Source organism: Crocuta crocuta, unplaced genomic scaffold (genome assembly GCF_008692635.1).
Source record: "Crocuta crocuta isolate KB4526 unplaced genomic scaffold, BGI_CrCroc_1.0 scaffold339, whole genome shotgun sequence".
In the NCBI taxonomy this organism is placed as follows: domain Eukaryota; kingdom Metazoa; phylum Chordata; class Mammalia; order Carnivora; family Hyaenidae; genus Crocuta; species Crocuta crocuta.
Genome location: NW_027530357.1, coordinates 2,829,235 through 2,855,673, shown reverse-complemented (window position 1 = coordinate 2,855,673; position 26,439 = coordinate 2,829,235). Strand labels below are relative to the sequence as shown.

The 26,439-nt window shown below is 44.4% G+C and overlaps 1 protein-coding gene across 3 annotated transcripts in view; it reads left to right on the top strand.

Annotated features, from left to right (window-relative positions):
- Positions 1–763: 763 nt before the first annotated feature.
- CCDC60 (coiled-coil domain containing 60) overlaps positions 764–26,439 on the top strand; it is a 165,280-nt gene continuing 139,604 nt past the window's right edge. For all 3 annotated transcript variants that reach the window (XM_077765932.1, XM_077765933.1, XM_077765931.1), the window contains exon 1: positions 764–1,320. In XM_077765932.1, the coding sequence (XP_077622058.1) occupies positions 1,231–1,320 (90 nt within the window). In that variant the 5' untranslated portion in view covers positions 764–1,230. The remainder of the gene's footprint in view (positions 1,321–26,439) is intronic.

Sequence of the window (26,439 nt, the reverse complement as noted above, 5' to 3'; positions counted from 1 at the left end):
AGTTTCAGGTTCCTAGTCCATTAAATAGGGTAATAAAATACGTTCCTTAAAGATGTACTGTGGACAGTGAGTCAATGCATGTGAAACAGGGGCACCTGGGTGGCTCAGTCGGTTAATCCTCTGACTTCGGCTCAGGTCATGATCTCACGGTTTGTGGGTTCGAGCCCTGCGTGAGACTCTGTGCTGACAGCTCAGAGCCTGGAGCCTGTTTCAGATTCTGTGTCTCCCTCTCTCTCTGATCCTCCCCTGCTCTCTCTCCCTCTGTCTCTTAGAAATAAATAAAAACATTTAAAATAAAAAAAATACATTTGAGGAACAGAGCAATGTCTAGCACATTTCAAACACTCCTTAGATGTATACATGTGTCTGGGGGAGGGGGAGAGAAGGCTTTGAAGTAGGAGTAGGAGTTTGTCAAGTAGAAAGAGGAGGGAAATATGCATCTCAAGGTAAAGTAATTGTGGGACTAAAGGCACATTGAGGTACCCAACCGAAGAAACAAGAAATCACTAGTGGATTACTGGCAGGACAAAGCAGAGTGTAGAAGAAAGGGGTCACTTGTAGTTAGACGGAGAGAAAAGGTTGAGGTTCCCAGACCTAAAGAGAGAAACCAGAGTCAGAAGAATATGGCTTGGCTCTTTGGCCAAAAGCCAGCTCGCAGCCATCTTTCCTGCAACTCCTGAGTTCGCGACCCCGCCCCCACCAATCCCAACCAATGAGGAAGTCCTGCACGGCGTCTCATTGCTAGGCAACCGAGTTGGCCCTTGCCTAGCAGTTAGCCGATTTTCTCTCGCTAGCGGTGGGAACCCGAGCCTCACACTGGGGCCGCCTTAAGATAGGGATCTGGGGGCCCCTCTGTGGGCTCCCTTCAGACTTGGTCGGTGGAGTTTTATTTTTCTTAATCCATATTTTATTTTCGTTTATAGAGGAGAAAGGTATCCCCTTCCAAAGAGGGGGGGAAGCTCATGAAAGTTTGTGACTTTCTAAAAAGTGAATAATTTCAAGTTTGCCTGATTCTACCCACTCTGGACCTCCTTCTTCTGTTTATGGGAAACCCAGATGACTTGCTTTCTTTACTCCTGGATCAGAAGCCTCTTTGGAATCTATGTAATTGGCATTGGGAATCAGGGAGAGATTGCTGGAGCCTCTCATACCAGTGGCTGCTGAAGTAGAAGATTCTGGGGGGGGAAACTCTCTTTAGGGGACACAGGCCACACCTGAGGGATTTCCAAGATGACCAAAACACCAGCCACCAAGAAGAGGCAGAGTGGCCCCAACGCAGGAGCCCTTTGGCCCTTTTATGCCTCAGAACATCTAACACAGGTAGGTCTCCCCTCTCTGCCAAAACCAATCATGTTTTCAAGACCAAGTGAAATAGGAATTAGCCTTCAGGCCAACAGGAGACAGGGGAAGAGAGGAGTCATGGTGTAATTAAATTGTTGAGACACATCCCTGTTGCTATCAATGGTTGGTTTCTCGTAAAGAATGAAAACTCCAGACAGAACACTGAGCTGGGCCATCCTATTAGCCAGTAATTCCAAAATGATACAGTAAATCAGCAGTGACACTGTAGAACATCAGAAAAAAATTAAGATGAATTGTAGGTTTGCCATTGCAGAAATTATTTTCAGATATCCACTGAGCTCAGGGTATGTGCATAGCCTCTCTCTTATGAAAACAAAGCAGAGTCAAACTTTCGATTTTGAAGGCTGACTTTGCTCCTCGCAAACTGTTGACATAAGTTGCTTAGCATTCCTGAGCCTTTATTTCCTCATGTCTGCAAAGTGAGAACAGGCATTTCAACTAAGCAGAAACAGTGTTAAGACTAAGGACGATATGGAAATTGGTTAACATGATGCAAACACTTGGTAATGTGTATGTGTGACATGAAATACTGTCGCTGATTTGAAAAAATCATTATGTATGGAATGACCACAGTCAGGGGTTTCTGTTTTCAAATGATCATAACTGGGTAGACCAGTTCTGTCTTTGTTGAGTGTGTCTTAGCTGCAAACCTGTCTATCACCACTGATTGACCAAGGTAGATGAACAGTAGGAGAGGGGGTCACAGGCAACCGCAGCCCACTGTGGCATATCTTAAGGCTCAGAATCCTGCTCCAGAAAGGAGGGCCTGGGGAGAAGTCAGTGCACAGAGGAGAGCTTAAAACTCACTTTGGTGGCCCAAAGTGTTCTTGAGTTCCTACCTTCTAAGAATTAACACATATCTGTATGCACCCCCCATTGTTCAGCTCTCTTAGTGAGCTCGCTCTGAAAGATGCAGTTCTCATGTATCTCGTTTCATCTCAAAATCCTACACAGAAGTTCCATCCAGAGCAGTACTCTCCAGGACTGAGTCCTTAGCAGTGGGGGGAGAGAGGGGGAGAATGAGCGGGTGCAGGGGGTGGGGAGAGAATGAGTGAGGTGGACTTTTCAGAAGTAGAGGGGAGTTTGACAGTGTGGGCAGTGGACCCAAACAGCCGGGGTTTGAACCCTGGATCTGCCTTTTAGCAGCCCTGTGGACCTTGGGCAACTTGCAGAATGTCTCTGCTTCAGTGTTACCATCTGTCAAAGGGGGATATCGTTATGCCTTCTCATGAGATCGCTGGTGAGCATTAAATGATCTATCTGAAGCTCCTAGAACAGTTCTTGACACACAGTGAGCACTCCTTAAAATTTATTTGGCAAACATTTATTGAACTCATTAGGTGCTAAACACCTGGTCTTGTAACAAATGGGACTTGCCTTTAAAATTTTCATAATGTATAGTGTGTATGTTTGGGATGGGAAGTGAAGGATAAGCAACAGATAATTACAATGCAAAGTGAAAAGCGTCATTGGGTGTTGTGACTTGTGTGTGTGTGTGTGTGTGTGTGTGTGTGTGTGTCAGATTTGCAGAGGGAAGAACCCATGTACCAAAGTAAATGCAGTAGGATTTTCCATCATGGGATAGAGAGATGAAGAAAGTAGAGGAAGGTACAGAGGTTGGAATGACCATGTTTTTCTTGGAAGAAGGCTGGTGGAACCAGAAAGTTCAGGGAAAGGGAAGTAGGTTTCCAGGGAACTGTTGGATAAACTAAGACTTCAAGCACAAAAGCTTCATTGAAATCCCACTGCCCTTGCCCCACTTTCTAGGAAATAATGAAGACCCCAGGGTGTCGCTGGCTCACATCTGAATTATCATACTTCTAGTAATTGCAACTTTTTAGAGCTACCGTAAAGCATTGGTTACCCTAAGCGAGGTTAACTAGAATGTGCCACACCACAAGAAAATATGTACAGATTGGGATCAACTTATCATGTCAAACCAAATCAAACCAATAATAATTGCAGTGATGTGAATAACAATGGTAAGAGTTGGCATGTCTTGAGTATTTACCACGTGTCAGATTCTAAGCTAGATCTTTCGGAACCATCTACAACACTTCAGGGTGAACTGTTACCTCTTCACAAGATAGATGGCAACGTGGAAGCCCAGGGAGAATAGATCCTTTATCCAAGGACACTGGCCAGCAGGGAACAGATTTGAACTTGGATCAGTCTGCCTCCAGGGTTCCAGCGCTCCCTGCCTCCCCACGCTAATCAGGCAGTGATAGAGGTTAGCATACACCACAGGGAGATATAAAATGAAGGTGTAAGTGTGGGCCCTGGCTTCAGATAACTTTGGGGTTTATCTGGGGGCAGAGGGTGACATATAAGAAAAGAATAACAAATGCCAGGCAGCCAGGTAAGTGTCTAATGAGGAGTGATTACAGAAGGATCTGGTTTCTCAGAGGAGAAGAGTGGGGCCACACTGGGCTGCATAGTAATACCACTGACTATGGGTCCCTCGAGGTGTAGAATAATGACATGTGGGCCCCCCCGCAAGGGTCCGAAAGCCCTCTGAAGCTAGGCATTTTCCTTCTCACAGGATGGAAGTTGCTACATCATAACTAATGTTACCGTGACACCTTGCCTCGCCCAATGTCTTCAGTTAGTTTTTAAAAATATGAATAATATATGCAAATCCTCTGCTTGAATGGCTTTTGTTGAGGAAACCTCATAACTCTAGCTCTCGCCTTTACACGGGGCTTTCTAATCTTTTAGTGTGTTCCTTGTCCCTTTGTTTTCCAAGGAAGCAAAAGAGAAGTTTAATGGGATTAGCCATGGGAAGGGAGGGAGCAGGCATGTGCAGATTACCGTGGACATACATTTTCTTCCTTGAAAGGAAGTGAAAAGAAGAGAGGCACTTAGGACACACCCCTCCCTGTTCCAGGATGGAAATGCAGAAATAGCATTTGGCAAAAACGATAAAGTTGTGGAATCCTTTAGACAAGCTCTGTCTCTTGGTGCCTGAAGTTTCTACCTCATTGTGATTAACCACCCAGAGGGAGAAGAAAAGTCCCTAATTTAGGCAAATCCTGAGACAGCCCAGAATCATACTGGGCCCTCTACTCATATCATAGCTTAGTGACTTAAAGAGAAGTTTCTTCAGCAATCAACATGAGCTCAAACTCCGACTTTGCCACTTACCAGGTTGTGTGGCCTTGAACAAATCAGTTATCCAAGCCTCAGTTTCCACACCTGTGAAACGGGAGTGTCGCATTTTATCTAATCTAAGATGTCTTTCATTTCAAGAGGCATCATATTTTTTTTGTGTGCCACTAAAAAAGAAAACTCTACTGATTAAACTATAACCTACTTTCCATTATAAGATGTGCCCCAGTTTCAGAGTTGCTAAAATGTGGAAAGAAAACGTGCATCTCAGAATAGATGAAACAGCTAAAAATGCTCCCCTGTCATAGGGCGTTGTGGGGATTAGATGAGCTCATGCGGGCAAAGCTCTTAGAACAGAGCCGGGCACAGAGTAAATACCATGAAATGTTCACCATCATGGCTTTGTTTCATCCTCTATGGGCTCTAGGAGAGAGGAATTGTTATTAACCTCCTTTTGCACCTGGGTAGACTGAGGCTGGAAGAGCCCCAGGGTCTGATTCTCTGCTGAGAAGGGAGAAGGGGGCAAATGAAGCAGAATCCCAAGTATAGAGAGTATTGCTTGGCCCAAGCATCTCTGCCGGGCCCCACTCCCTACCATCCAACCTCCACCGCCCCCCACCCCTGTGTGTGGGCCCCCCTGAAGTGCCCAGAGAAGGTCTCAGGAGTCCAACCCAGTGTACACCCAGTCAGGCTGCCTGGAATCAGAACGGGAGACCTAATGTGTTTTAGAAAGAGATCCCCCAACAAGAGAAATCCGGACTCTCTTGCAGAAGACGTTTCTAGCTGCAAACATGAAATGATTTTCCTCCTTGTTCAGATAGGAGACAGTGTGGCCAGAACGGGTAAATGGTGAGTCACCACCCGCCTTTGTGGGAAGTGGGCTCAGCACGCTGGGTGATTTCTCTGGCCTCTAATCAAGGAGACCACACCCCCTGCCCTGAATCACTGATTATGCAGGCAAAGAGAAAAAAAGAATAAAAAAAGGAATAAAAGCTCTCCTGACCTCTTGAGATTCAATTCTGAAGAACCCCGCCAGCTGTGCCTTCATTTTTATACGACTCATGACTTAGGCCAGGGAAATAGCAACCAGACCTTTTCTCTCTCTCCAAGGGATTCTTCTGGCTCCTTTGTTACATGCATGAGAAATTGCAGAATTCAAGTTGCTTTGTTGTGTTGTTTTTCTTTCTGCCCCGATGCTATGGGCTCGTAATGCCTGCCTTGGTGAATCTTGCTGTATCTAATTGCAGGTCCATGTGACAGTGAGCTCCCCTCCATGATAAATTGCGGGGAAGGTGCGTGTTCATTACCTCCTGATACGGGAAGAGCGATCGGCACTTTCTTGGTGCTGGACAAAATGAAGCCAGCTCTTAGTCTCGGCTGCAGAGGCAGCTGCTCGGTGCAGGGAAGTGTGGGGAGGGTGGAAGAAACACAGCAAAGAGTCTAGTTGATGTGATATTGGCTTAGTGACTAGGTAGGAGCTCTGCCTTGAGGGTCATACAAAGGTATGCTCAGATCCCCTCTCTGACAGTCTCGAGTAGGAGCTTCTGTGAAATGGGTTGAATTATAATAGGGTCTACTGCATCGATGTTTTGGCAGGTTTAAATTTAAAAAATGCATGTGAAATACTGAGTACANCCCATAAGGGATGGCAGTAGTTATTACCAGTGCCCTTCTCTCTTCTCTGACTGGACAGGAGTGTCACTGTCACCACTTTGGAGACATGGTCAGCCCAGATATGAAGTCTGGTGTAAGCTGAGTGTTACCTGGAAAGTCACGTGGTGGGGGCCATCATTAGTGAGGCTAAGTGCCAGCTTAAGGGTAGAAGGGGAGAAGTAAGTCTAGCAATAATGTTTAGAACTGGCATGAGAGTATATCTACGTGAAGGATGAGGTGTCTCGCTGGAGAAAATTCGTTCTGGTGGCAGAAATGCTTGACCCAGTGAAAAACCCTAGTTGTAGAAAAGAAGGTGTCCCTATAATTTGCATTTCTTGGATTTAACTCTCAGCCCAAGCCCATTACTCATGTTTGAAGCCCATGGAGAACCAGAAAGAAGTGAGAAAAAAGGAAAACTCTTATGTATCAATTAGGAGCATTTTGGGCTGCAAGGAAAAAAACTGAAAAGCAGTGACATTAAACAAATATGAATTTATTTTTCTCATGTAAGAAATCTGGAGGTGAATGTCTACTGGTATTGGTTCAGAAGCTTGCTAATGTAGGAACTGGCAGGGCTTTTTCCCTCATGGTCATAGAATGGCTGCGCCTGCTCCAGGTGTCACATTCCTATCCCAGCAGAAAGAAGAAAAAGTGGAGATTGTGGGCTACTATGCTTGTCCCTTTTATGAGGCAAACAAAGGCTTTCTGGGAACTTTCCTATTTCCTCTTATGCTCCATTTTCCAAAACAGTGTCATCTGCCTTTTCTAACTGTAAGAATGGCTGGGAGGGGCACCTGGGTGGCTCAGCTGGGAGTGTCAACTCAGTTGAAGTGTCCGACTTCAGCTCAAGTCATGACCTCCCTGTCCGTCAGAGCCCGCCTCGGGCTCTGTGCTGACAGGCCCTGGAGCCTGCTTCGAATTCTTTGTCTCCTCTCTCTATCCCCCCACCCCCACTCTGTCTCTCTCAAAGATAAATAAACACCAAAAAAATTTTTTTAAATGAATAAAGATTAAAATTTTTTTGAAAAGAATGGCTGGGAAACACACATGTATCTAACATAAGCGCGGAAAGCAGGGGCAAAGGAGAGATGAAAGAATGGGAATAGGTGTTGGATGGAGTAATCAGCAGTGACTGGGAATCACAAATGATTTCCCAAAAACTCAGATACTGGGGGTCCCAAGCATCCCGGCGACTGTGAGGCTCTGGGGCCAGGAGAAGGGTAGAGAGGCCCTCAATGGAAGCATTCATTCCTTCAAGGAGTATTTGTATGTTTCAAGCATGATGCTAGGTTTTGGGGATACAGCAGTGAAAAGAGACGATCACATGGGACACCTTTCTGGAGACTCTGAAAAAACATATACTTACAAGAAAAACGGGAAGAGAGAGTGAGCTGGGACAGCATCGTGATCACTATGACTCCCATCTGGTTACACTGTGGGGGGGAGGGGAGCTTGAGGAAACCCNGCTCTGAGCTGTTAGATTCAGAAGCTGCAGAATCCGCGTGGGGCTTGGTAGCAAGTAAGCACTTACATAAAATCTGACAGAAGCCAATTAAGCCTTTCCCGGACTGAATATACCAGCATACTTTTCTCGGAGATCTTTCTGACAGCTAAATTCAAAATCATAATGGTTGGTAATGGGATACCTTCTATCCTGAAATGGGGGCATTTTTCCCTTCTAAATTCCTGTTTTCAAACTCGGCTGAGGAAATTTCTTATTGGGCTCAATTTCGATCGAATGCATTTCTGCCTACATTGGAATTTATGCAATCGGTGGTTTTATTTAATGACTCGAAAATTAGCCACTTCCGGCGATCAGCTTGCAAGCCTGGAAAGGCCTCAGGGTTTTTGGGTGTCACAAAGTGAGAAGATTAGACTGCCTGATGGTTTCTGGGATTGGTTCGGCATTGTCAGGGGCTTGAAGAGTTTCATGGTAGCTCGGTGGTAGAAAAGACAGAATAATGTCCCACAGTAGCCTGGTTACATGGGCAGGGTCACCTTCCGGGGTGTATATTTAACATCTACCATGACAGATGTTTAGGAGGTCAGACCTGGGGACTTCTCTCAATGAACCCACAATTTCACTAGAGAATCAATTCATAAATATCCACGAATCAAGACAGCAAATAAGAAGTATCAGAAAGAGGGGCACCTGGGTGGCTCAGGCGGCTAAGCATCCAACTTGCGCTCAGGTCCTGATCTCACGGTTTGTGAGTTCGAGCCCTGTGTCAGGTTCTGTGCTGACAGCTAACTCAGAGCCTGGAGCCTGCTTCGGATTCTATCTCCCTCTCTCTCTGCCCCTCCCCAGCTCGTACTCTGTCTCTCTCTCTCAAAAATAAACATTAAAAAATGTTTTTATTTTAAAAATTAAAAAATGTAAGAAGTACCAAAAAGAAAAGCAAAAACGATATAGGAGCTTGGAGATGGAACCAAGTTGTATCCTGGGAAGAAATACACAGAGAAGCCATCTGGTCTGAATCCTCAGCGTTGGCTGGAAAGAGTTTGAGGTTATACGAGACACAGAACCAATGCTAGACTTTCTTTTCTTTTTTATAATTTATTTTTTAAAATGTTTTTAAGTTTACTTATTTATTTTGAGAGAGACAAAGACAGTGCAAATGGGGGAGGGGCCGAGAGAGAGGGAGAGAGAGAATCCCAAGCAGGCTCTGAGCTGCCAGTGCAGAGCCCGATGCAGGGCTTGGACTCGCAAAACTGTGAGATCGTGACCCAAGCCGAACCCAAGAGTTGGACACTTAACCAAGTGGGCCATCAGGTGTGCCAAGAATTTATTTCCTAATATGGGCGGAGGCAAGATAGAGTACTTCCAGGCTCCCCAAGGAGCATGTCCTTTCCTGGAACCCTGTAGATAAAATGCTCTCCCTCAGAGCTCCAGTAAGTAAATCGTTGCGTACTCTCCCTCTTCATACATGATGTTACCCAAGTTTCTATCCCAGAGGAGCTGTCAAATCAGAGAAGATTTTGCTCCATGGATTTTCACTAAAGCTTTCAATAACCAGAAAGGTCCAATGTGTTGTTTCTCTCAAGGCTTTGAACTTCAGCAGAGCAAGGTTTCTCCATCTTGGCTCTGTTGACATTTGGGGCTGGTGAGCTGTCCTGTGCATTGGAGAATGTTGAGCAGCATTCCTGGCCTCTGTCCCTTAGATGTCCGTAAGGACTGACCCCCTCCCCAAGTTGTGACAACCAAACATGTGCCCAGATCTTGCCGAATGTCCCCTAGGGAGCAAGATTGTCCTCAGTAGAGAGCCAAGGCAGAGGAAGACTCCTGAAGTCCTGAACACCTTTCCCCAGCTGACTGCTTATCTGATGATGAAAAATTCCCCATTTAAATAAATGATGCCGCTGTGAACCAGTTGTTTGCACAGAAACCCAAGCCCCCTCTTTGACCCCTCCCTCCTCTTCATCCCTTAGGTCCAACCAGCTGCCTCAGGGCAGGTGTTCTATAGAAAGTGCTTCTTCCCCCAAGGTCACTACCTGGTTTAGGACACCACTGTCTATTGCACCGGCCTGCTAACTGCCCTCATTACATTCAATCTGACCTTCTTCCAACCCATTGTCTTTCGATGCAAGTATGATATTGCCATTCCCCTGGATAGAACACTTCAGTGGCCCTCCAGTGTCCTTATAATGAAGGTTAATATCTTTAACGAGCTTTAAAAGGCTCTGCAGGATCAGGTTCCTGGCAACTTTCCCTGCCTCAACTCTCATTACTTGGTCCCTACTCAGAAGCCAAACTGGTTTTTGAATATACCATCCCCGCCTTTTTCTTCCTCCTGCTAAAATGTCCCCTACTCTTTTCCTTCTGGTTTTCCGTGACAAGGTGTTTCCAGAGCCCTGGACAGTAGTGGGATGGGCATGGCTGGCTTCCAGTCCCAGCTCTCCCACCACTTGGTCAAATCACTTAAACTCTCTGGTTCTTCACATTCATCTACAGCACCAGGAAATCTAACCTCCCAGTCCTTTCCAAGGGACTCTCTCTAGAGAGCAAATAATGGCTACTACTTACTGAGCGTGTAAGGTGCATCAGGTTCTTTGCATAAATTATTAAAATTATCCCTCACGTCGTGGGCAGGTGCCGTCATTACCCTTATTTGTAGAGACAAGGAAACTGAGGCATGGAAAGGTTTTGTAACTTGCTCCAAGACACCCAGAAAATGGCGGCTTTAGGATTTGAATTCAGGACTGATTAACTGGAGAGACCCTGTGCCCTCAAGACAAGCCTGTTGACTGCAGTAACAATGAGCAGTAAGTAAACAAATATCTCTCCAAAAGGGGCATCTGTTGGCTCTTTTTTATAAAGAGTATATTCAGAAGTATCTGACAGAAAAAAAGAAAGAGCCAGTTTTAGCTGTAGGCAATGCAAACAAGAATGTGACTGTGCCCGTGACCACTGACAAGGACATTTGCATTTTCTTGAGCTCTTGCTAAAATATGCCAGTGAGCTTTCCTGGAAGAGAAACACAGCTAAGGGTGAAGTTGGGGGGAACCCTGTATGTGGCTGAGGCTCATCTTTCTAAATAATGCTTATTTCGATGAAGATTTACAAGCCAGTTGTAATTAAAGCCACATTTCTAAGAAAAGCATATTTTGATCCTGGGTCAATATGCTGCCAAGACCTGCTAGATAAAATGGAATTGGAAGACAGGCCCAGCTAATGAGGACTGAGGTTCCAGGGTATATGTGGCTGAGATATTGATCATCGTAAACAGCTTAATTGGGTTGAATAATTTGGGCAAATATCTAGTTAAATGGATTCGCTCTGAATCCAAGCTCTGACCCACTGGATTTTTTATTTTCTACAAAAAAAAAAAATACTCTGCATCTTATATAATTGCCTGTTTATTTATTCAACCCCATCACAAGACTTGGAGCTTCGTGAGGGAAAGGACCATGCCTGGCTCACAATTCTATCCCCAGAGGCTATTGCAGTGCCTGACAATGGATAGAAGTTCAGTATTCTTTAGTGTCAAGATCAAGGATAATTCTACGTACTGAGTACCTGGATACCCTCGGGCAACTGTAAATCCATTTGGACGAGGGCCACAGATGTTTTATTCACAGTTAGTCCCTAGCCTGTGTGTGTGCTCCACAAATATGGATACCATTCTAGTACTTGCTATATGTATGCCCTTGGGCAAGTTACACTCTGGTGCCTCAGTTTCCTTTTCTCTCATGTGGAAATAACCACAGTTCCTGTTTTGTAGGGTTGTTGGGACCATCAATGGGATAATGCTCAGAAAAGCCCCTGGCTATGTCGTCAGCCCCTTTACTATGTAGTAAGTGCTCATTAAATGCTATGTTTTCATATTTCCACTTAGGGATGAAAGCCATTGGCTCCCAAATATCAAGTATTAAAACATTTAAATACTGACATTTCCAGAGATGATGACTCTCATGCTGATCGTTTTTATGCATTCAGGAAAAGGCAGCCAAAAGAGTAACATGACTAAAATGTTGCATTTCCGAGGGCCCTTGAAGAAAAATGCCCATAAGGCAATTAGCCCATGACTGTTGCCTGTGTTATTATTGCTTATTAGCTGATCCTATCCTCTACTAATCAAATTGCTTCTTTGATATTTTTAGACCTTTTAAAAGAGGCCTTTCAAAACTCAGGAAGCAAAGCTTGTTGACAGGTACAAAGGAATTTGAGCTATGAAAGTGGCATCTGCCTAGGGATGGAAATGGAATGGAAAAATGGCGGGCATGGGGAGCATTTTCTGCAGGGTCCATGGGAACGACAGCCTGGATGGTTCTTTAGCCTAAATGATCCCTCCTCATCTTTTCCTTCCCTGCCTCAAACCAACAAATCACCCTCCTTGTCCCCCTTTTCTGCAGCTCCAGGGCTTGAGATTTAAATGGTCTCAATAAAGGGCAATTCTTGACCTTCCTTGGCTGACCAGACAAACACATGTCTTAGCATGACTGATCTAGCACCTGGGCCATCAATCACCCAGGACTTAGAGCCTGCTGCTCCTCTCCTGCTCTGTGACCTTATCTGCTTCACTTCTCTGATGCTGCATTTTCTTCAATGTGATCAAATCTTGTGAAAATGCAAGATAATGTCTGTTGAAAACTCGGTCCAGAATTATAGCCAAGGCTGATTTATGACTAATACCATTCCACCCTTTGGTGCCTTAGGTACATCCCAAATGCCCCCATATTATTGTGTGTAACGCCAATGTCAGTTTTGGGGGTTTTTTGGTCAAAGAATGATGATATATTGAGAAAGAAATCTACCTCCATGTGAATCATCATTTTTTTCCAAGGTTGTCCTGGGGATAGCAAAATTGAAGTATGTTTTTGTATCCTCTATGGTGCTAAAAATGACACTGATGTTTTAAAATTAAACAAATGGCACAATGTGTGATTAAACATCACACATTGTGTGATGACAATATTAGAAATAACTGATATGATTGGCTGAGTATTTCCTGTATGTCATGAGCCTTGCTAAGTTCTTATGTGAATTATCCCATCCCATCCGCTCAACAATGCTAAGAGGTAGACACTATTTACCCCACTGTGCAAGTGAGCAAACTGAGGCTAAGAGAAGTTAAGTAATTTGGCCAGAGTCCCATGGCTAGTTAGTGGTCCATCTGCCACTGGAACCCAAGTTGGGTCAGGCTGCAAAGCCCCCGTTCTTAACCACTATGTATTACTCTGCAAAATAAGCCTGACTTTTTCTGAGGGTGGGTGGGCTGAGGGAAAATATGTCCCCACTCTCAAAAGAAGAGCATTGAAGAAGGAAAACCACCTGCATGGAGGGGCTTTGGGGAAGTAGAGTCAATACTGACTGGATCTCATAGGCTATTCACCTCTAGCTTGTCCTCACTGGTCAAGGTCAAAGTCCAGGGGGTTGTTACAAGGGTACTCCAGTCACCCTAGAAGTCCTTGAAGTTAGCAACCGACACACTGCACAGGACCCTCCTGTCTCCCCAGCCCACTGCCAAAAAAACTCACAAAGCCTCCGCCCCACCTTTTGCAATGCCAGCATTACGATAGCAACCTGTCCACTGAATGAAGCCTGGGATCGAATCAAAACACGAAGTTATTTTTGCACACAGCCCCCCCTTCAACAATTTTCAGCAAGGGAAGCTTTTCTCTGCCCCGGTGTAAAGACAATGTATCCAGTGCCTTTTCTGCTTGCCCTTGTGTGGTAGCCAGCATCGTAGCCTCTCTAAGCCACAGATAGTCACGACTGAGAAATTAAAAGCATTTATTCCAGGTGTTAATGTGTTAAGCACTGCTTCAACCTTCCTTCAAGGAGAAGAGTGGCTTCCTGCAGGCCACCTGCCCCCAGTGAGGACAGTGTGAGGCATGCCCCTTCCTTTACCTGCAGAGATGCCCCTCTTCCCTTAGCTTTCTGTGTTGGCTGGAAAGAAAAATAGGGAGCACAGGAAAGTTCTCACAGGTACTACCATAAGAGGTCTGTATTCTTCTAGGACCTAGCAGATGTCCAAAGCTGGCTCTTCTCTCCTGAAGGCACGTCTGTGGGCCCTTTGGAAGTTCTCTACTGCAGCCTTCCAAATCATTGCAGCTCCCCACACACTGTCTACTGGAGGCACTCCCCTCAGATTCCGGTTTACGTTTACCAGTAGTCTGCTCCACCCTGACTCCCGACCCTGGAGTCTCCTGGGCTTCTGGTGGGAATCGTTGCAGGCAGAACCCCAGGTTGATATTCCTGCCTGGGGTGTCCCATCTGGTGCCCAGGTTTCACGCATGCTTGACACGCCATCAGAGAGAAGCACCACTTCCTAATCCAGACCCAGCCCCAGGAGCGCTCCCTAGCCTGCCTCTGTCCTTGGGGTTTTCCTTTCTTTTCTTTTTTTAAATTTTTTTTTATGTCTTTATTATGAGAGACAGAGACAGAGAGTGAGTAGGGGAGGAGCAGAGAGAGAGGGAGACCCAGAATCTGAAGCAGGCTCCAAGCTCTGAGCTGTCAGCACAGAGCCCGACGTGGGGGTCGAACCCATGGACTGTGAGATTGTGACCTTAGTCGAAGTCGGATGCTTAACCGACTGAGCCACCCAGGCGCCCCATGTCCTTGGGGTTTTCCAGGAGAGGGCCAGGGGCCAGCCCACCAGTCCCCCAGCTGCAGGGAATCTATACCTTAAGCTCCTGAACATTGCCACCAATTCCCCTCTGTCATTTGGTTTGAAGTGAAAGATGACGCATCCTCCTCCCTTTGGGGTCGGGATTCAAAGTACACCAGCAGATGTTGTGGAAGAAATTCCCTCCAGAAATCCCTCTCTCCCTTTCCGCTCTTTGTTTGTACATTCTCCAAGTGGATAAGGATGGAGGGACCCATTCTCCTACAGCTCAAAGATTCCTCCCAGGCAGTCTTGCTCTCTTTCATGTGGAGCGTGATGGTCATGGTATCAAGCTCCCCGGTCTATACTATCTTACCTGTTAGTACCTCTGGCTATCCCGCCAAGTACCGAGGGTTCACAGTGTGCCAGGTGGTTTGCAAACATTATCACAAGGTCTTATGGCGAGCCTGTGAGGGGAGAGTTACCACCTCCATTTCGCAGGTAAGAAAAATGGTGACTCGGGTGATAGACAGGCCGAGACTCAAACCCAGGCCGGTCTTGTCCCAAAGTCTTGTTTCGTCCTGCTCGCTGCCTGCCCAGAGCTGTTAATATCCACTGGGATGGGGACCGGCTTCATCCTCAAGTCTCCAAATTCAGTTCCAGACCACAGTGCTACAGCCCACCTCCTCCAGTCACCAAAGCCTTTCTGAGCTCATCAGAAGTGACAGGAGCTTCCTGGGGGAGAGTGTCACACTGCCCACAGAAGTCACATCAAATGCAGCCGTCTCATGGTTACTCACAAAACAAAGTGTCCTTTTTCTTCCTTTTTGATATTAGAACATGGTCCTACTGCAAATCGACTTGAAAGGAAGCCAGACTCTTGTTCCTTGTCTGCCTGGGAAGGATGATAGCCACTTCTGGCACCTAAAGGACCTGAAATTAAGGCTAGGGCCCTCAATGAAGAGGCAGTGATGTTGGTCAGAGGTCAGACACCCCCCCGAAGCAGCCAGCCCCAATTCAGGGAAAATCAAAAACCGCCACTGCCCAGAAAGTGGTTATTGCTCTGCAAGTTTGGAAGCTACGGGTCTCTGTCGGTCTCTGTCTACCCCCCTCCTCTTCCCTCACTCTTCTTTGTATCGTAACACTGACAAAGTATTTGTTAGCCCTTCCTATGCTTCTTTTTAGCTTTGTTAGTTCTTGTAGCAATTTCATGGGTTTAAAAAGAGAAAAAGAGGGGCGCCTTGGTGGCTCAGTCAGTTAAGCATCCGACTTCGGCTCGAGTCACGAACTGAGTTCCAGCCCGGTGTCAGGCTCTGGGCTGACAGTGCGGGATTCTCTCTCCTCTCTCTGGCCCTCCCCGCCCCCTCCCCCCAATTCATGTGTGCTCTCTCTTTCTCTCTCAAAATACATAAACTTAAAAGAGAGAGAGAGAGAGAAACCCTGGACAGCCTGGCCACTTGGTCACCAGGGGAAGGCGGCATTTCAGACCAATTGCTAACCCATCCAATCCGCAGACACACGGTTTCATTAATGCTCTTTCGTCTGCCCTGGATTGCAGGGATTGTAATGGAGCCTGTTCCGTAATTGTGTACTTTAGGTAAATAGATCGTTGGATAAGATTGATAACAGAGTGGACCCGGTAATGTTTTAAACCGAAAGCAGAAGAGTATGAGGGTGTTTCCGGCTGTAAATGACAGGACCACAATTCATGCTGTGTCGGTTAAGGCTTTTTCAGCATAAATCACCGTTTTCTGAAGCTTGGCTTTTCTGCTTTAACAAAGAAAAAGGAGCTTTCTCTCCAGCTAGAGACAGAGCACAGGGCTACAGGCAAATAGGGGGTTTGTTTTGTTAATGAACTTCATATCCAGTTATAACTCATTAATATAGACCACGCGATGTCATTGCAGCTAATTCCTTCATTTTACAAAGCCGGGATCTCGACAAAGCATATTATTGGCCCCAAATGAATTTTTAAAAATGAATAGACAACACAGAGGCCCAGTGGGTTCAAGGCAGAAATGGTACAGCCGTGTGGAAGCGAATTTACCAGCGTGCTGTTGCTGCTGATTTGGTCAGGGTCACCAAGCACTCAGACCTACGTCTTCGTTTTCGCATAGAAGTAGATTTCAGGCCCACAGAACCCAAGCCGAAGAATTTCTTCTATAGGTTCAGGAAGCAGAACAATCCCGACTGACAGATTCCCTAGTTCTGAGAAATTTTGAAGATGAGGGGCTATGACCTAGAACCACACAGTCACAGAGAAACCTCGAAGGGCATCTATCCGGCTATGTAGCCAAAGTAGGAGAATGTGACTATAACGTTGCTGGCTCTGGAGTCTGCCTGACGGAGGATGAACCCCGTTCTGCTACTGCCCAGCTGTATGCCCTTGGGCAAATCACCTCTTGCTCCAAGCCTCAGTTTTGTTATTGGTGAAATGAGGATAAAGGCAATGCCTGCATTCAGGATCCTAATAATTAGGTAGCCAGAGGACCTTGGTCTGTCTAAGGGAGGGCTGACCAGAGGTGGGTGCAGTACTTAGATGTGGTCTGATCTACATTGTCTTCCTAGTTGCTGATAAAAATGCTGACTGGGTCCCAGCAGATGTTCAGGGCTTGTTAAAACAAGACAGTGGCGCCTGGGTGGCTCCGTTGGTTAGGCGTCTGGTTTCGGCTCAGGTCATAATCTCACAGCTCATGGGTTCGAGCCCCGCGTCAGGCTCTGTGCTGATGGTTCAGAGCCTGAAACCTGCTTTGGATTCTGTGTCTCCCTCTCTCTCTGCCCCTCCCCCACTCACACTCGTGCGTGTGTGTGTGTGTGTGTGTGTGTCTCAAAAATAAATAAAACATTTTTTTAAATTAAAAAAAAACATGACAGATTAGGAACTTCTTTGCTTCAGGAAGCTTTCTCTGGCTTGCCTCCTCCCTCCCCAACTCTATAGTCACAGCTTCCATCTCACATCTGCTCAGGAGTCTTGTGTTACCACCAACAGAGAGGGTCACTGAAGCAGGGAGCGCCACTAACGCTCTTTGAATTCACCGATTCATTCAACAACGATTGCAGGGCATCTATTACGTGCCAGCCTCATGGAAGACAATAAACATTTGTTGAATAAATTACTTCAAGATCTGCCCCAAGGAGTGCACCTATTTATTATCTCCTTGTACATCCACTTACTCTAAACAATACAGATCCTATTTAAAAACATATTGCTTTTGCTATATATATATATATATATATATATATACATATATATATATATATATTCTAGAAGTCCATCCACTTCTGGGAACACGCCATCCCTGCCATCTTTGGTGAAATCTCTTTGACTCTCTAGCCTACTGGTGCTTTATAAAAGACTCGGTTTCCTTAAATGCTGTCCCTTTGTTTTGTTATCAGAACTTTGCTTCCTGGAGCACCTGGGTGGGTCAGTCAGTTACGCATCTGACTTCAGCTCAGGTCATGATCTCATGGTTCATGAATTCTAGCCCCGCATCAGGCTCTGTGCTGAAAGCTCAGTTCCTGGAGCCTGCTTTGGATTCTGTGACTCCCTCTCTCCCTGTCCTTCCTCTGCTCACTCTTTGGCTCTCTCCCTCAAAAAATAAACATTAAAAAAAAAAAGAACTTTGCTTACTTACTCATTTCATTTCACTCCTATTCATTCATTCTTATCCATTTCATCCATTTCATTCAAAATTTCATTTTCCAGAGTACCCACCCATCTAGCACCACATTTCTTTCTAAAAGAGCCTTGGCCATGAGTTCCTCTGAACCTTTTAATCAGACTTTTAAAAACATCTTTCTCTAAAGTCTAGTGCAAAATGTGACCAGAATTCTCTTCCTTCACAATACAATACCACCCCCAAGATACATACACTGTGGTCAACTTTCCCCAAAGTTTCCCTCCTTTGTTGATTCCTGGTCCATTTTTCACTATATTCCTGTGTCTGTCCGGAGATTAAATTCTGGGCAATGCAAATGGGAAATATATCAGATGCTTCACTGTGGGTTTGTAACAAAGGCTTGAAGAATTGGCCTCTCATCATTGCAATATCTGGTGTCAGGACCAATTTTGGAGTTTCTAGAATTTACCTGTATGTTCTGAAGTCTTTTCCCACTATTAGATTTTTTTCCAAAATCCTTTTATTCTCACCCAAATGCTTTAAAAGAAAACCACTTTTTATTGAAGTATAACATACACATCTAAGTCCCACTGGCAGGTGTGGGAAAACTGGCACTTTCGAACAGTGAGGGCGGGAGTGAAAATCTGCACATTTTTGGAGCATGGTTTAGTTGTGCCCGAATCATGAGTCCCCTGAGACCCCTAAGGAGCTGTCACCGATGCAAGAACATAAGGGTCTTTATTACAAGCTTGAGCAGGGGCTCACCAGTCTACCAGCGCAGCGGCAGCAAAGTGAAACCTCGAACAATGGCAAGCAGGGTTTTTATGGGGTAAGGGACAGGGGTGTTACAGTGCACACGTTGTACGTTTTGCATCATCACATAAGCACCAGTCATAATTGTAGAACATCCATGGTTATAGTTTTGACCATTCAGTATCCGTGAGGCATCCGTTACTTTTGGCGGGACCTAATCATGACCTTTGAGAATCCTTTGAAAATGACCAATTATGAGGTGAGCTCAAACGGCCTAGGTGGGGTTTAGGCAAGCGGTGAGTGATTGGCTAGTTTGTACAGAGTAACTACCTCCAGTTCTCAGCCCTGACTCAGACCACAGGAATGTTACACATTTCTTTTGATTGGGTGATCCGAGGGTGGTTTCAGCTGAAGCTTTTCCTGGATCTGGGGCTACGTGCAGCCCGAGGTTGCTCTTAATGGAGGACTTAATTTCAGGCTCTTCAGTTTTAAATACATTAAGATTCTTTACTTAACCATTTCACTTTTAGGTATTGATCACACAAAAATGTTCCTATAAGTACAGTTCTCAAGAATCGATACTTGTAGAGGCACCTGGGTGGCTCAGTCAGTTAAGCGTCCAACTCTTAATTTAGGCTCAGATCATATCTCACTGGTTTGTGATATCAAGCCCCATGTTGGGCTCCACGCTGTCAGCCTGGAGCCAGCTTGGGATTCTCTCTCTCCCTCTCTTTCTGTCCCTCCCCTACTTGCACTCTCTCTCTCAAAAAATAAATAAATGAACATTTAAAAAGAAAAAAATTTACATACATTCAAAAAATATATACAAAATAGATTTAAAATATGCATACATTCTTGAATATATGTATATGTATATGTTCAAGAACTGTATACGTTCTTGAGTACACGCACACATACACACAAGATGCTTATTATAGTTATATTTTGTCAGAAATATTTTAGTTGTCAGTGACAAAAACCTCCTCAAACTTGCATAAGCAAACAAAAAGGTGAGGAGGTATTAGAGATTCACATTACAGAAAACTCTAGGGAGTATGGCTTCAGGGGATTTAGCAGGATCTGGGAGCTTAGACGAAGTCATCAGGAATCTGCCTACCTACATTCACTGTCCTCATTTCCATCCGAGCTGATTTTATTCTAATGCAAAAGCTCTCCATCGTGTGTCAAAATGGCCATCAGGAGCTCCAGGCTCAAATCCTTCTGGTTTAATAACTGTAGAAAAAAGAAGCTTCTCTTTCCCAAATGAACCACTAAGAGTCCCATCCCTGAATTATCTGCTTGGATATTGCCCAGCCCTGGAGTTAACAGAATTGGAGTCACCCACACCTGAACTTCAGGCACTGAGAGTGAGGGAACTGTAAGTTCTTGAGAAGAAAACCCAGATGCTTTGATCCAGAGAAGGCAACCCAAATGCTGACAAGGCAAAAACAGAAACTGTCTACTCCAACAGCATCAGTATTATTTTTAAAACTGGGGACAACCTAAAATCTCCATCGATAGGAGAGTCAAATAATATCATGTACATGCATACTATAGAATATTATGCAGCCACTAAAATAAATAAGGTAGATCCATATGCATATGAGGAGCCTAAGTAACGTCATTTTGAGATTAAGGCCTCCATTTAGAGCAACCTCAGGCTGCACGCAGCCCCAGGTCTAGGAAAAGCCTCAGATTGCTCAAGGCTGAAGCCACCCTCGGACCACCCTCAGCTCAGCCAATCAAAAGAAGTTAAAAACATTCCTGTGGTCTGAGTCAGGGACTGAGGATTATAGATAGTTACTTTGTACAAACTAGCTAATCACTCACCGCTTGCCTAAACCCCACCTGGGCCCTTTGAACTCACTTCATAACTGGTCATTTTCAAAGGATTCTCAAAGGTCATGATTGGGTCCCGCCAAAAGTAATGAACACCTCACAGATACTGAATGGTCAAAACTGTTACCATGGGTGCTGTACAATTATGATTGGTGCTTACGTGATGGTGCTATACGTACAACGTGTGCACTATAACACGCCCGTCCCTTACCCCATAAAAACCCTGCTCGCTATTGTTTGGGGCTTCACCCTGCTGCCACTGCTCTGGTTGACGGGTGAACTCCTGCTCGAGCTTGTAATAAAGGCTTTGTACTTGCATTGGTGTCGGCTCCTTGGTGGTTTCTGGGGACTCGTGATTCGGGCACAACACATAGACATGGAAAGATGGCCATTATGTATATAGTTTGGTGGAGGGCAAAGGTGAGTGCTGTATGTACATTACAATGAGTGTGACCATGTGATTTCTTGTCCAAACTGAACACTTATTGGGGTAAAAGGAGGTGATATAATTAATTACACTGGGACAACATATATAATTGGAGATTGTCCTGGGAAAACACATATGCACCGTGGCCAGGATTATAATCCTATATTTATCCAAGTTTCTGTATATCAATATCTGTAAATCTATATATACTTGTATATTAATATCTATATATCAATATCAATATCTATCTATCTATATAAATTATACAGATAGATATAGATATAGGTATATAGATAGATATAGATAGATAAATAGATAGATAGATATACTTAGATATCTATCTATATATATACTTGTCTTTATTTAAGAAAGATTTGGAGGTTGGGTGTCTGGCTGGCTCAGTTGGTAAAGCACATTACTCTAAATCTTGGGGTCACGAATTTGAGCCCTACATTGGGTACAGAGTTTACTTAAAAAAAAAAAAAAGACTTCAAGGACATAGAGGTTGACTGTATTAAATATGCAAAAGAGTTAACAGAGGACCATAGGGGAGGGGAAGGGGAAAAAATAGTTAAGGAGAGGGAGAGTGGCAAACCATAAGAGACTCTTAAATACTGAGAATAAACTGAGGGTTGAGAGGGGGTGGGGGAGAGGGGAAAATGAGTGATGGGCATGGAGGAGGGCACTTGCTGGGATGAGCACTGGGTGTTATATGGAAACCAACTTGACAATAAACTATAATAAAAAGAAAGAAAGAAATATGCAAAAGGGAAAAGTAGGGGGATGTTTTATTTTATTTGTTGAGGTATAACTTACATGTTCAAATCTTAAGCTGCAACTCAATTAAATTTTACCTATCTATATACCTGTGTAACCACAACCTCAGTCAAGATAGGAAACTTGCCCATATCCCAGAAGATTCCCTCAAGTCTCTTCCTTATCAATGCTGCCCTTACTCAAAAGCAATGGCTCTTCTAACTTCTTTCACCAGAAATTGGTTTTGCCCATTCTTGGACTTCATATCATGAAATCATAGAGCATGTTCTCTCTTACATCTGACTGCTTTTGCTACCATTACATCCGTGAAATTTATCAGTAGTTCATTCTTTTTTACTGGTGGGTAGTGTTTCATTGTTTGCACATACTATAACTTATTTATATACTGTACCATTGATGGACGTATAGGGTGGTTCCAGTGTGGGGCTATTATGAATAAACCTGCTTGGACATTCCTTTATGTCTTTTGTGTGAACATACATTATGTGCTAAAATTCTTGTAGGAATTGTTGGGTCACAGGATAGGAGCATGCTTAGTTTTATCAGAAATCAACAACATTTCAAAGTGTCAGCCATGTATGAGAGCTCCAGTTCCACATCTTCGTTGAAACAGCCTCTTTATTTTTTTTTAAATATTTTTATTTATTTCTAGGAGAGAGAGAGAGAGAGACAGCGTGAGCAGGGGAGGGTCAGAGAGAGAGGGAGACACAGACTCTGAAAATAGGCTCCAGGCTCTGAGCTGGCAGTCAGCACAGAGCCCGACGTGGGGCTCGAACCCACGAACCGCGAGATCATGATCTAAGCAAAAGTCGGACGCTTAACCCACTAAGCCACCCAGGCGCCCCCAGCCTCTTTAATTTTAGCCATTCTGATAGATGGGTAGTAACAGCTGACTATGTCTTCAGTTTGCATTTCCCTGATGAGTAGTGATGTTGAGCATCTTTTCTTATATGTTGATTGGCCATTTGGTTTCTTCTTTTGTGAAGTACCTGAGTTTTCTGTCTTTTTTTTTAAATTGGGTTATTTGGTTTTTTTATTATTGATTTGTAGGAAATCTTTATATATCCTGGGTATGAGTCCTTTGCCACATGTACGTATATCTACATAGGCTCTTCTTATTTTTTTAATGTTGCCCACCCACTGATGAGTAATGAAGTCCATTTTATCAATGCTTTTTTATTACAATGATTGTTTTCTATATTTATATAAAGCCACAAGACATAGTTATTATTATTGCTTTAAACAGTCGATTTTCTATCAATATGAATGCACATCTACTCTTTCTGGTCTCTGTTACTTCTTATGGATCCCTATTTCCATCTGGGATCAACTTCCTCCAGCCTGGAGACTTGCTTTAGTATTTCTTTTGGTGCAGGCTTCCTGGTGACAAATTCCCTCAGCTTTTGTGTGTCTGTAAAACCTTTATTTTGCTGTCATCTTTGAAGGATATTTTTATTGGCTACAGAACTAGACGTGGGAAGGATTTTTGTTTTTACTTTTTAGCACCCTAAAGATGTTATTCCATTGTTTGATGGCTTTTATAATTTCTAGAAAGGAGTCTTCCCTCTCTGGAATTTTAGTCCATCTCTTCTTCTTTTATTTCCATGGCTTTTCGGGGTCTTTGAAAATATTATTTTTGTCATTTATCCTTTTATCTTCTTGTTGCAGTGAGAACAATCAGTTTCCTCTAACTGGCATATCAGCTCAAAAACTGAAGTCAACCTCTTACTGGGGAGAATTCAAGCTTGCTGCCCTTCTTCCTTTCTTCACTCGTTTTTTGTTTGTTTGTCCATTTTTTCCTTCTTTGTTCTTTTTGCTTCATTTCTTTCTTTTTAAAAAAATTTTTAATAGTTTATTTTTGAGACAGAGAGAGAGACAGAGCACTAGTGGGGGAGGGGCAGAGAGAGAGGGAGACAGAATATGAAACAGGCTGCAGGCTCTGAGCTGTCAGCACAGAACCTGATGTGGGGCTCGAACCCACAAACTGTGAGATTATGATCTTAGCTGAGCTCAGACGCTTAACCGACTGAGCCACCCAGGCAGCCCTGCTTCATTCATTTCTTAATCAACTTTTCAGAGTATAATGTACGTACAATAAAATGCAAACATTTTAAGTCTACAGTTCAAGATTTGACAAATCTATGCAACCATATGACCACCCACCACCCCAATTCAAATAGAGAGCAGTTCCATCATCTGAAAAAAGTCCCTCCTGCCACTCTGGATTCAATCCCTTCCTCCCACCCCAGCCCCAGGCAGCCACTAATCTACTTTCTATCACTGCAGATGACTTTTGCCTGCTCTCAATTTTCTATGAATTTAATCATAAAATACATAGTCTTCTATCTCTAGCTTTTTTTCAGTCGACATGTCTTTGACACTCATCCATGCTGTTGGATATACCATTAGTTTGCTCTTTGTCGTTGTTGAATTATATTCCATTGTATGAAAGTATCAAAGTGTATCCACTCTCTTATTGATGGACATTTGGGTTGGTTCCAGGTTTTCATCCTTTTTGGAATCTGCAATGCTAGCAGTAATTTGCTAGTGCATCTCATAATTCATGCACATCCTGGTGAACAGAGCACAGCCCTGGCCCTTGTATTAACTTCAGCCTAGAGGACAGATCCATGTGGGGCAAGTAATCTCAAGCATGGTGTGTGTTGCAGAAAGGCAAATGCAGGCTGCCACCGAGCAAACAGCAGGAACACCTAGTTTAGTCCAGGACTTCGGGAAAAGCTCCCTGGAGAAGCATGTGAGATGAGAATCACGGATGGTGCGGGTGGCTGGGTGACACAGTGGATTCTGAAAGAGGGTCTGGGGTGTAAAAGAACACTCAGCGCACATGGAAGGCTGACAGAATTAGTGCCTCGCTGAAATCTACACAGTGACAGAGACGCTGTGATAGATATTTAAAATATATATAGATTATTTCATCTAATCCCCAGCACAACTATGGCAAGCGTTTGAGTGCCATTTTACCAATGAGGAGCCTGAGATTCAGGGAAATGAGATAACTTGTTCCAGATGACACCATTAGTGATAAGTCAGGATTCAAATCCAGCTCCGTCTGGCCCCAACGCCCATGCTTCCCTCCTGACCTGAGGTCAACTCTGGTTAGACTGGGTGCAGGGGAGATGGAGAGACAGGAGTAGATTAGAAAAAAAAGACCAATGGACACTAACAAGTATATACATATTTATTAAGTAAATAAATGTCTAAGAAAAAAGCTTTAGCATATTGTTTGTATTTGTGTTTACATAATTGCTTAAAAATAGAAGCAGGCACCACTGCTACATTTATCAAATCCTATGCTTTCTGTCCCACAATGTCACATTATGTAAGTGTAGACTTTGATGGTCATGATGGTGGTGGTGGTAGAGGTGGTGATGCGTGTGTGTTGGGGTCAAGAGGCAAGAGCTAGAAAAAAGTGGGATGAGAGAAATACCAAAAAATGTTTACCAACTAAAGGGCAGAGAGATCTATCAGTTAACCAAAGTGAGATAAATAGTACTGCCAATTAATTTATATGCTCAGAGGCGGTGAGCAGAGAACGTCGCCTGAACAATGAAAGCGTCGCTGGGAGCTTTCATATTTGGTGTCGTCTGCATGTAATTTGTCTCCTTTTCACATAGAAATGTGTGGTATTAACTGGGAGATGTGATTAGAATGCTAGCAGAGGCTGACTTTGATGGCAAACACACAGGCGGGTGCCTAACAGCCGATGGAGATCAGAGACCGTCTCTCTCTGGTAAACTCACAAATTGGAGTCTGCTTAATAAGGAAAGGGCATTGGGGCCGACACTGCAATGTTTAAAAGAGCTGCACCTCCCACCTGACATCCCAGCCTCCCAGTAATAGTACTAGCTAAGAGGCACTGAGAGCTCACCTGCTATATGCAAACTGCATCGAGGTGCTTTGCATGAACTCATTCACTTCACCCAAACAAACATAGAAGGGAGATGATCCTATTATCCCCATTTTAGAGGAAAGAATATTGGGGCGCCTGGGTGGCTCAGTCGGTTAAGTGTCCGACTTCGGCTCAGGTCAGGATCTCACAGCTTGTGAGTTCGAGCCCCGTGTCAGGCTCTGTGCTGACAGCTCAGGGCCTGGAGCCTGCTTCAGATTCTGTGTCTCCCGCTCTCTCTCTGCCCTTTCCCCACTCACTCTCTGTCTCTGTCTCTCAAAATAAAATAAAGACATAAAAAAAAATTAGAGGAAAGAATACTGAGGATACATACAGACATTTAATGGCTTGGTCAAAGGTATGAAACCAGAAGTTCCTTCTGCTTTTCACCAAAGCCCTTGATTTTAAACCTTTGGTTTATCCAGGATCCACTCATCGTCATAGGGGAGAGGAAGCACAGGTGGGAAACAGGATGCCAGACACTTCCTGCTGGAAGGCCTGAGAGACCCACGCTCCATATAGATGGAGAAATTGTGCTCTGGGGATGGAGGGGGAGGGGTGACGCTCCATGAGGAAATCCAAGCAATCAGAGAAAATCTTAACATCCCCCAAAGGCATGTGCCAATTCTCCTAATCTGATGGATAGGAAAACTGAGGTCCAGATCAAGGCTAGTGGGTCTTACGTTTGTTTCTCACAAGGAATACAGCCTTCAGGGACCCACCCCGGTGTCCCTGTAGGATCAAGGCGAGCCAGTCCAGAAGGTGTCTCTTGTGTGCGTCATGTGCCAGGCACTGTTCTAACTACTGTCACAAAGATTAATTTCTTTTGAGTTTATTTATTTATTTTGAGAGAGAGAGAGCACGCGCGCATAAGTGAGCAAACAAGTGGGGAAAGGGCAGAGAGAGAGAAAATCCCAAACAGGCTCCACACTGTCAGCACAGAGC